This window comes from Gossypium hirsutum, chromosome D10 (assembly GCF_007990345.1).
Source record: "Gossypium hirsutum isolate 1008001.06 chromosome D10, Gossypium_hirsutum_v2.1, whole genome shotgun sequence".
NCBI lineage: Eukaryota > Viridiplantae > Streptophyta > Magnoliopsida > Malvales > Malvaceae > Gossypium > Gossypium hirsutum.
In genome coordinates, this window is record NC_053446.1 from 4,226,097 (window position 1) to 4,237,582 (window position 11,486).

General features: G+C 38.7%; 1 protein-coding gene across 1 annotated transcript; it reads left to right on the forward strand.

Moving 5' to 3' along the window:
* The first annotated feature begins 6,046 nt into the window (after window positions 1–6,046).
* On the forward strand, window positions 6,047–11,049 carry LOC107916456 (uncharacterized). Its single transcript, XM_041102848.1, is given in 5 exon segments — window positions 6,047–6,197; window positions 6,301–7,478; window positions 7,580–7,696; window positions 7,790–8,865; window positions 8,868–11,049. Coding segments are annotated over 4 exon segments (3,051 nt in total). The 5' UTR covers window positions 6,047–6,197; window positions 6,301–7,196; the 3' UTR covers window positions 10,444–11,049.
* Window positions 11,050–11,486: the final 437 nt, after the last annotated feature.

Below are 11,486 nucleotides of genomic sequence, written 5' to 3' on the forward strand. Positions count from 1 at the left end.
GATGCATAATATTTTCAATCTCTTCCCTGACCTCCAATTCACACTGAACCAAAAGATTGAGATCCAGAGTTGTCCATGACATGTTGAATGCTAGAGAGCTTATAAATTGAATGTCTTTTCTGTTAACCACTATGTCCATAAACGCATTTATTCCACTCCTTAAGCTTATCAGTGAAACTGTAAACCGTTCTAGACATATCTCCATCAAAGCTCCAATTATCTTTTACAAATTCTGAGAAGTTCGGGTGTTTCAACCATCCAACCAAGAAACGAAAAGGTCGGGCCATTGAGGGATTGGATTTCTGCTATTAAATGCAGTAGAAGTGGCCTATGATCCAAGTTAAATCTTGAAAGATGAATTACCAAACAATTTGGGAAAGACTCCATCCATGATTTATCACCCAAGGCTATCTAGTCTCTCAGAGAGAAATCCCCGATGCCAATTAAAAGGTGGACCCTAAAAGCCCAAATCATAGAGTTGAGCCTTATCCATGAAGTCACCCAAAAAAGGGCATCTACGTCCTTTCACGTGACCTCCTTTCTTATCTTCCAAGGAGATGATGACATTAAAATCACCAATGGCCAATCAAGGACAGTGACCAGACGGAAGTGATAAACTCAAATCTCTCCACAAGTGCTTACTTTTCTATTTATCTAAACTACCATAAGTTAGGGATGAAGAATGGAGCGGATTCGCACCTGAATAAATTGAGGGTGATTACCAACCACCTCAAGATCAATCAGATTTGGCCCCACTGAGTCTTGGCTCAAGAAGACTAAAAGTATCTGACTTGTATTGATTACTATATTCATGAAATATTTGTGGAAATTTAACGTATGCACACCCTTATGTCACGGGCCAAAGTGCAAAGCCCGTAACCATGCCGCAAGAAGCGCTCCATGGAGGTCTATCGATTAGATAGGGGACATTCAGCCCACAAGAACTGGCCCGATTCAGAGAGCTACTAAAGAAGCCTATCAGAATGAAGCCTGGTTGGCCCAATGATGAAGACATGGCAACTTAGGCAATTTTAGTAACTAATCTTAGAAGATAGAATAAAATCATATCTTGTAAGATTAGATTAGATTTGATATGGTAAATCTTGTAAATCCCTAAAATCAAGGGATATAGTGAATCTCATCCATCGATGTACATGTATCTTGACCGTCGATTTTGGGGGAGCTCAGCTATAAATAGAGAGCCTCCCCCTCATTTGTAGATCATCCATTGTAACTTGAATTCTTAAGAGTAATAGAATTCTTGAGCATTTACTCAAACACTTTGTGTGCTTTCTTTCTTTAGCTTTCTGTTGTTCTCTTGTGGCTTCTTTTGGCACAATCGCTTCCGCTATATAAATTGGTGTCTTGGAGGAGTTCTAAAAGAATCCTCTCTTTTGGGAGATAAGGCTGACTTGGGCGAGTTTGGACGAACGGATCACCTAAGGCCGCACGGATTGCGAGACGAAAGGTCTAGCCCCGCAACAAGTGGTATCCGAGCCAAGTTTTGAACCAAGTTATTCGAGTGGTTCGAAGGCACTGTTGGGATGTCGAAAGAAGTCGTTGGTCAGAGTGAGCCAATAGAGACCCGTGGGAGGGCTAGGAAATCCAGTCGCTCGAGGGAAATGCTGACAGCTTTGGAAAATCGAGTGGTCAATCTCGAGGAATCCGTAGAGAACGTGAAAGAGACGCTTGAATTGGTCGAGGGACGAACAGATGGGTTAGACTCAATGGAGGAGCAACTCAGAGATTTTGTGTTGGATTCTCTCGGTGCAAATAGGGAAAAGATAACGGAATTACTTGAGTCCACTTAGGTAAAGCTGGTAGAGAGGGATGAAGCTCTCGAGGATATGGTGCTAGCCATGCAGAAAGAAATGGAGGAGCTCAAAGGGGAGCTCGCGATTTACAAAGCCGCTTTGAGTAATGGGATGTTGTCTTCAAGGCCGAAGCAACATGCAATGGATGTTCCCAAACCGGAGAAGTTTAAGGGTGCACGATCCGCAAGGGATGTGGACAACTTCTTGTGGGAAATGGAGCAATACTTCCGAGCGATAGGCATCGAGAATGATGCCATTAAGGTAAACACTGCTTCGATTTACTTTTTTGATGTTGCTCTCTTGTGGTGGCAACGTAGGTCCACGGATGAGAAACGTAGAGGAACGGCTATTGGAACTTGAGAGGAGTTTCAAGGAGAGTTGAAGAAGCAGTTTTACCCTCAGTTTGCCGAGAAGGAGGCTCGAGCAAAGTTGCGTCGTCTCACGCAACAAGGCACTGTTCGGGAGTATGTTCAGACATTTAGCGAGTTGATGCTTCAAATCTCCGACTTGAGCGAGAAAGAAGCATTCTATTGGTTCGAGGATAGGTTAAAGCCGTAGGCATAACAGGAGTTGCGAAGGCAAGGAATCACCGAACTTACTGTAGCCATGGCCGAAGCAGAGTCCTTTGTTGAGCTTGATCCGGCGGGAGACAAGCTTGAGGCATCTAAGCCCAATGGAATGGGCAATGGTGAGAGAAACCATGAAGAAGATGAGAGGGGACATAGCGATGGGGGCAACAGTACTGATAGCACAAGTGGCAATGGGAAACCACGAGATGCGAAGTGGGGATTAGACAACCCAAGGGACAAGAGGAAGAAGATGAAATGCTTCATTTGTCAAGGACCACACATGGCGCGTAAATGTCCAAATAAAGTGATGATTTCGGCAAAGAAGGATGAGCCGAATGAGGAGGCGAAGCCTACCGAGGGAAACACATCGAAAGTCAATTCGATGGTGCTCATTCCTAGGAAGAGGAATGAAAATGGGTTGATGTTTGTAGACATCAACATTGCGGGTCAGAAGCGGAGTGCTCTTATTGATACGGGAGCATCAGACTTGTTCATGTCGGAAAAGGCTGCGAAGAAGCTTGGTCTGTCGATTAGGAAATCGAATAAGAAGATCAAGGTAGCAACTTCTGAGAAAGCCCCAACTGTAGGAGTAGTTCGTGATGTGGAACTACAAATCGGCGAATGGAAGAGCAAGGAAGAATTCGAGTAATCCAATTAGGTGATTACGATTTTGTGCTTGGCTTAAACTTCCTTGTTAGGATTCAGGCAACTCTGCAACTAGGGGCCGATCAAATCCATATTGCCACCGGTCCATCAACAAAGAGTATTATGCCGGTGCATCAGGATGTGAAAGTTGGGACTAAGGTGTTATCGTCAATCCAACTAGTCGAAGATGTTTCGTATGGGAGAAACATTAAATCGGCAAAATGGAATGCTACGAAAGCCTCTTCAGAAGTGTTAGTGGCGCAAGGGACCGATATGAAGCCTGCGGGATCGACTGTGGAACTGACACCTTTGGGAAAGGTGGGTTGTGCATCGGGCTTCAAGGGAAAAGGAGCGATGCAAGGACAGTCGAGACGAGTAAATGCTACGAGTAAGGTACATTGCAAACACTCTGATAGTGTTTTGAATTCTGACTTGTTGGCTTGGCAAGGTCGTAGGGGCCCTTTCAAAGTTCATAAGCAAGGAGGCCAAGGAACTGTGGGTGGTACGAAGCCGAGGTATGAGAATCGAAGGGATTCCAACAGAAATAAGTCAAAATTGGGGCAAGTTAAAGCGGAGACTACTTGCCAACAGAATGTACCAACGAGTGGAACGGTTCAAGATAAGAGGCGACAGAAGTCGAGGCATAAGTTCCGAAGGAAGGGACAACCTGATCGCAAGACGAGTCGGGAAGAAGCCGAGGCAACGAGAGAGTTTCACAGTAAATCAAGTCAGTGTCATCCAGAAAACGCAACGAGGGCGTTGCGAGATTGGGTGGGGGAGAATGTCACGGGCCAAAGTGCAAAGCCCGTGACCATGCCGCAAGAAGCGCCCCATGGAGGTCTATCGATTAGATAGGGGACATTCAGCCCACAAGAACTGGCCCGATTCAGAGAGCTACTAAAGAAGCCTATCAGAATGAAGCCTGGTTGGCCCAATGATGAAGACATGGCAACTTAGGCAATTTTGGTAACTAATCTTAGAAGATAGAATAGAATCATATCTTGTAAGATTAGATTAGATTTGATATGGTAAATCTTGTAAATCCCTAAAATCAAGGGATATAGTGAATCTCATCCGTCGATGTACATGTATCTTGACCGTCGATTTTGGGGGAGCTCAGCTATAAATAGAGAGCCTCCCCCTCATTTGTAGATCATCCATTGTAACTTGAATTCTTAAGAGTAATAGAATTCTTGAGCATTTACTCAAACACTTTGTGTGCTTTCTTTCTTTAGCTTTCTGTTGTTCTCTTGTGGCTTCTTTTGGCACAATCGCTTCCGCTATATAAATTGGTGCCTTGGAGGAGTTCTAAAAGAATCTTCTCTTTTGGGAGATAAGGCTGACTTGGGCGAGTTTGGACGAACGGATCGCCTAAGGCCGCACAGATTGCGAGACGAAAGGTCTAGCCCCGTGACACTTACACATTCTAGGATAAGATAGACAAATTTATGATAAAACAATTATTATGTGAATTTAAAAAACCACATAATCCTTTTATCAACCATTTAACATTTAAGTAATAAAACAACACAAATAATTAAATAAAAAATTTATAACTTTTTTATAATTTGATTTAAAAATAAAAAACCTACTTATAATTCAATCACCAACAATATAGTTTTACCCTATCGTGAATAAAAACAAATAATTTAAAATGTTTCTTTTACACCTTGTGACATGGTAAGGTTACGAAAAGATAAAAAAATTAAAAATTAAATTCAATGAATAGCATTAAATACTTTCTATGTATAAAAAATATTAATTTTGGTAAAAAAAACCATTAAATAGTTTTCAATGTTAATTAACCAAAAAAAAAAAAGAGAATACTCGCCACAAATTGAATTCCCGACCTCACAGGGAGAAAAGCAAAAAGGCACAACAAACAATGTGTTAAATTATTTATTTTATTATTATATAAATCACATTATAAAGATTTAATCTTAACTCTATTGATATAAATGTTATTATCAATATTGAAGAATGTGAGTTTAAGTCCGTTGATATTTTACTATTTATAGGTTAGGAAATGATTGTAAATAATTCTAAATATTATATCAAAAAGAACAAATATAATCAGAATAATAAAAATCTTAAAAGAAAATTTTTTATTTTGTATAGTTTTGGCTACCAAAAATGAACAGAGGAGGGCATGGACAGAAACCGATTGCTTACTGCCGGTGGTGGATTCCCAGCACCAAATGAAAGAAATAAAGGGAGGGAGGAAGAAAGAGAATGCCCCCACCATGAAAGGGATCAAGGGCGGTGGTCGCCACTCACAAAGCAAAGGCTTTCTCGTTTCTAGCGATTGAAGTTTAGAGAGAGAAGAAAGCAATATACCAAAAAAAATACATAGTACTGAAATAGTTAACTATTCCAAATGGCATTATAAATTAGAAAAAATATTTTATCTCGAATTAAAATATAAATATTAAAATTTAATAATTATTATTGCAATATTTAAGAATATATGAATTTGTATATTTTCCCTAAAACTAAACATTGTAAGAAAAAGATTAAATAATTTTTTGAGGTTTGAACTTATTAGCTACTCTTGTATTGGGGTTTAATTTTTTTAGTTTAAACTGATCTCTAAACTTGATAATTATTCTCATGTTGGGACTTAAACTTTTTGATCCAAGGTAATGCCTAATATTTCTTTGAAAATCCTAAAATTCAGGTTCTAATATGGGAATAATTGTCAAGTTTATGGGCTAATTTGAAAAAAAAGTTCAGGCCCCAACGTGGGAACAATTGTCTAGTTCTGGCTTCAATATGGGAATAATTATCAAGTTTTGGGATTAACTTGAACCAAAAAAAAGTTCAGGCGTCGATGTGGGAGTTATTTCCAAGTTTAGGCCTCAAATAGTGATTTAATCCAAAGAAATAGAGACTAACTCTCAAATTTAAAGCATAAATGAGGGATCAAAACCAAGATTTTACCATTTTTATTTAATTTAAGGGTTGCAACAGAAAAGCTCAAAACCGCCACCTCTACTCAAGCACATATATAAATACCATACCCACCCCAGCGCAGAGAAAGGTTTTATTTTCTTCGCTTTCTCTCCGCAACATAGCGACGTCTTTGTTTTCAAAACTTCCGTTTAAACTTTTAAAAACGCCATTTTCCGGCCCTTTATCTACTCTACCAAACTCCTTTTCTCCCGTCTAGGTAACTTCCTCTTTTTTCTTTTTTTTTCTTTTAATATGCAAATCTTCTATTTTTTATTTTTTATTTTTAAAAAAAACTGTAATGAAATTTTAATTTTCCTAAGGCTTAATATCAATGCGGCGTGGTTTTGATCTTTCATTTTCGATATTCTGAAATCGCCGATTACCAACTCTTCAGTCTTTCGCTTTATTTCAGGTTTTGATCTCATTTTATTTTTCTATTATTGATTTTATTTTGTTTCTTTTTTTCTATTGTAATCTTCTCCTTGCTGAGTTTATTTTTTGCTGATCGATTTTCTCCGGAAAATAATTATGAGAAATTGGTAAGCTTTGTTGATTTATGTATTTTTGGTGGTGCATGTAGTGGTTTCCCGTTCATTTCACTTTTAAGATTTTAGTCTTTATATTGTTATTATATTGCTTAGATTACAGATTAAGATAAGTAGGTTTTGATTGTTGAAATAACTGTGGTTTATGTATATTTTATTTTTTGTGTTGTTAATTCTCATTGGATTGCTGTGTTGGCTTTGGTAATTAGTAGAACTTATTTAACTTTAATTCTAATTATTCATCCCTTTCGTGTGTTTCCTTGTAATAATCAGTGAAATTCAGCTATCTGTTTTTAAGTTAGGGAATTGGTAAATCAGACAATTATAACTTGCTGGTGATTAGATCGAAATATATAATACTTGGTTGCTTGTGCCTGCTCTCTTTGCTTAGTATAGTAAGTTTAATTCAGGTACTTTGGTTATGAGTTATTTTTCCAGTAAAGAAGTTGCTTTCTTGCTTAGGGGAAACAAGAGGTAGGGGGGAAGTAAGGGGAAGGGGTATGTTGTTGGTTGAAGATGCTTAAAGAACTTGGCTACAATATATAGGTTCAGCTTCTGCAATGACTCTGTTTTTAATTTACTCTTTAAGCAATTAAGTTCGACATATACACCTTCATTTGGTTGCTATTATTGTCATTATTATTGAATGACAGTGCTTCTTTGTGAGCAAAATGGGTGATGCAATGAAGAATAGTTTTCCTGGAGGTTGTCCTGAGTTTGGCGCAATCTTCATGTCGAACAATGCAACGAAAAGAGAATGTTTAAGAAGAAAAGTTTTTGCCCTCCCATATTCGCAGTACCACTTTGTGAAACAGGTTAAAGCCGGGATGATTCTTTTCCTGTTTGAATTTGAGAGGAGAGAACTGCATGGTGTGTTTCAAGCATGCTCTGATGGTGAAATGAATATTCTGCCTCATGCATTCAGTTCATCAGGGAAGCAATACCCTGCACAGGTATGGGTATATTTATGTGTTTTATTCTTCTTCCCTCTCTCAGAGAAGGATGGGAAGAATGAATTTCTGGAGTTGGTGTTAATCTTTACAATTTTTTCCAGGTAAAATTCATCTTTATGTGGAACTGCCATCCACTTTCTGAAAATGAATTCCGTGATGCTATCAGGGAAAACTATTTCTCCAAAAACAAGTTTAACTTTGGACTGTCCGAAGATCAGGTCTTCCCTTTTGCTATCAAAATCCAGTTTTTTAAATTGAAATGCCACCTTTTAGAAACATTATAATTTTGTCTCTTTGTTTAAAATGTGCAGGTCCGAAGGCTTCTATCATTGTTCAATTTGAAGAGGATGAAAGATCAGGCACCTCAGAGGTGGTTGACTGGAAGTAAAGTTGCAAGGCCAAGTGGGTACTCTACAAGTAAAACTAGAAGACTAGTTGATAACTCTCCAATGAATAATCAGATGCCACGTGAATGTGGTGTGGACAACCATCATGGACTAGATATTTCCACCATGCACCAAGGGGACTCTTTCTATGATGATGACAGACAAACTGGCGATGGCAGATTTGGAACATACACGGATGTTGAATATGAGCATAAAGCAAGCGCCTTCTTAAATGAGTGTTTTCGGGATCTTATGGGTAAAGTTGAAGGGAACATGGTTTCTGGTGAATATTGCAGAAGTGACAGGGTGGACACTGAATGGAAAACTGGTATGGAGCTACAACCAGCAGTTTCAGCTGGGTATTCTTCAGGTAATTTCAGAAGCATTTCCAAAGATGTTAGGTTTGCAAAGAGTGATAGAACTGAAACAAAATGTTACAAGGATGATGGTTTTGCACCAACCATCTCAACCGCTTATCCTACTTCTTTTCAATCTAAAGTTAATCCACTGGTGTATTCTAGCAAACATGTTCTAGAAACGGGTTCATTTATTGATGATCCAATTAGACCATCCTCAGCTTTCCTTCCCTCAATGGAGATGCAAAACTCTAATGTTAGTTATCCAATGAATTTTGAAGATTCAATTGTTACTAATAGTCTTCCTTATGAACCTGATGTCCCTACTATGAATCATTGGGGCTCCTCATATTCGGGGTTCAGTCAGGAGCATGCTTCATTGCAAGAATATGCTAATCATGATAGTTGTGTTGGTCATGTCATTGGTACTTCTAAAAAACAATCGTTTCCGTCATTGTTAGAGACTAGGAGGACAGTCATAACCTCTGATGTCAACTCTGGTTCTGGGGGCTTTATTCCATTGCCTTATTCTAATTCATATGAATGCTCCAGCAGGACTAGCCTGCAAAGGCCTGACTATTTAGATGACCTAGCAGCTGAATACTCTAAAAAGAATGCTGTGGAGATCTCTCCCTTCTGAAGCCCTCTTTAGCACATGTTACTTCTGAAATTAGAAATAATGTCAGGATCAGTGAGCATTCATCGTCTTATAGAACCAGTCCTAGCAAGTTTCCATCTCTTACCTTTTCTGACAGGTATCCTACATCCATACAAGACAGATATGATTTTCAAGTGCCAGAGCGTGAAAGTGATAATGAATTTGGTAATGTTGGTTTTATGTTTAAAGAGTGCCAGCCCCACGGTGAATATTTTTATAATGATAACAGAACCATTGAGGATGGGAGATCTGCAATATACAAGAAGGTGGAAAATGAGAACAAAGAGGGCCAGCAGCATATTCATGAACCAGTAAACGTGGACTACCATGAAGTTACTTCATTGTGTCCTTCTCCATATCAGAATTCTAATCGCCAGAAGAAAAGGAGCGTGTTCTCTCGCTTGGCTTTGCCTCGTAAGAGACGTGAACCAGAAAATAACACCCCTCTTAGGACTGCTGACATTGATAGGCATTCTTCAGTTGATGAAGTCATGGACATTCTGCATCGAAGCCGTAAATATTGGGTGAAGACAAGTTGTAAGCAGTTACTTAAGCACAATGATGATGCTGACAACTTTAGGGATAAAAAACAGGTCACCAGGAAAGAGGGCTCAGCTATGATGTCAAAGGAGATGAATGTGAAGTCTGCATCATTCAGCAAGGAGAATAGCAACCAAAAACAGGTCACCCGGAAAGAGGGCTCAGCTATGATCTCAAAGGAGATAAATGTGAAGTCTACATCATCCAGCAAGGGGAATAGCTGCCAAAAACAGGTCACCAGGAAAGAGGGCTCAGCTATGAGCTCAAAGGAGATAAATGTGAAGTCTACATCATTCAGCAAGGGGAATAGCAGCCAAAGACCTGGAGAGTCAACTTTTGTTGATTTTAAACGTCGTAGTGCAGTGAGAAAGAACCTTGAAGATGGTAAGATTAAGACCTATTGTGAAACTATGAAGGAAAAGAGTGCACCAGCCGCCCAATGTAAAAAGAGAAAACTGATTAGGCCAGACTTCCGTGAGAATGAGTCATCTGATCTGGGCGTATCAGTTGATGCTCCCGAACTTGTAATAGTGGCTTCAGCAGATTGTTCTGTCAACAAAAATGCTGAAAGTATTAGGATTTCTGTTGTCGATGTAAATGAAAAGGATTTATTGCAAAATGTTAAATTGCCAAATGCTGTCTGCCAGACTGCTGTTAAAGGCAGCAACGACATGGAGGGAAGTAGCTCTAACTCAGAGCAGTTCAGTGCAGAAAGCTTTCTTGCTTCAGGAAGTGCTGATGAAGGTGGAAAAGAATCATTGAAAAATCATTGCACCTCAAGTATGACTTCAATCTCTTGTGGGGTCATGCATGTTGATATTAAGCAAGCTATGACTGCTATAGGGATAGATGGATTTTCTCAAGACCGTAATTATGCAAGCCATTCTACTTTTGAGTCTTCTCCAAAACTCTGTGAACACAATGATGGTGATGGAGCTGCAAAGAGCGAGTTTGTTTACAGTATTGAACAGATGAACGACTTGACTCCTGTTGGTGGTGAGATATCCGTCAGCACTCTGAACTAAAGGCGTGATCTGAGCGCCAAATGAGAAAGGCCCTCCTGTGGAGGCTCGTATTAATGTACATATCTTTGCAGAAATGGGACTCTCCTGACATCAAGTAAAAAGCCATCTTTTGGATTTTTGGTAATAGAGAATGTGTCAAACTTTTGGAAGCCACCAACTGCTTCAACATGCAAGAGTAATGGCATGAAATGCATGATAAAATGTTAAATGTGGAAGTACTTTCTACAATCATTTAAGGGTGAAAGCTGCAGAAACGCAGCGACAAGTTTTTTCGCAGCAGCCATAACATGATCATCATCAGGTAACAAAACTCTGAAGTCATATATCATGAGTATGTGCTTCCATCTGTGAGAATCATGAGAAACAAACAAAGCTTTACGGTTCATGCCATTTAGTTACTCTTTTTAATCTTTGGGATTTTGATCAAACATGCTAACAAAGATTGTGAATTTTTGTTTGAAGACAATGCTGACTATTACTTGGGAAAGTTTTCTCCTTTTTGTTTGGTGGAAGTAGTTTGTTTTGTAAGAGAACATTGGTGGCAACCATGACATGTTTTCATTTCGTTATAGGAAAATGTCTATTCCATAGGACCGATTGCTATTATATTGTGTCTTTGTTTACTTGCATCACCATTATCAGTACATAGGATGGTTAATGAATCATCCATGTGTTCCATTATTTGACTATAACCATAGCTTACATCATTGATGTATGTGAGATCACAATGATAAGGATGCTGCAAATTTGAATACATTGCCTAATGATTTCAAGATCTTAAATCGGATTGGTGTTCGGGTCAGACTATTGTTGGGTTAATCAGTACAACAGTTCAAAATTTAAAAAGAAATCAGAAAATTGGGAAAAAAATTAGAAAAAATTATGAAAATAAATATTATTTGGATCAAATATTTTAAATTCAATTGAAGTAAACAACATTCAATTAATAAAAAATATTATTTGGATTAAGTCTTGTTTTAAATGATTTATTTAAAATATGATTCGAGGCCTAACTAATCACTAGACCACTAAACACTTGTTTT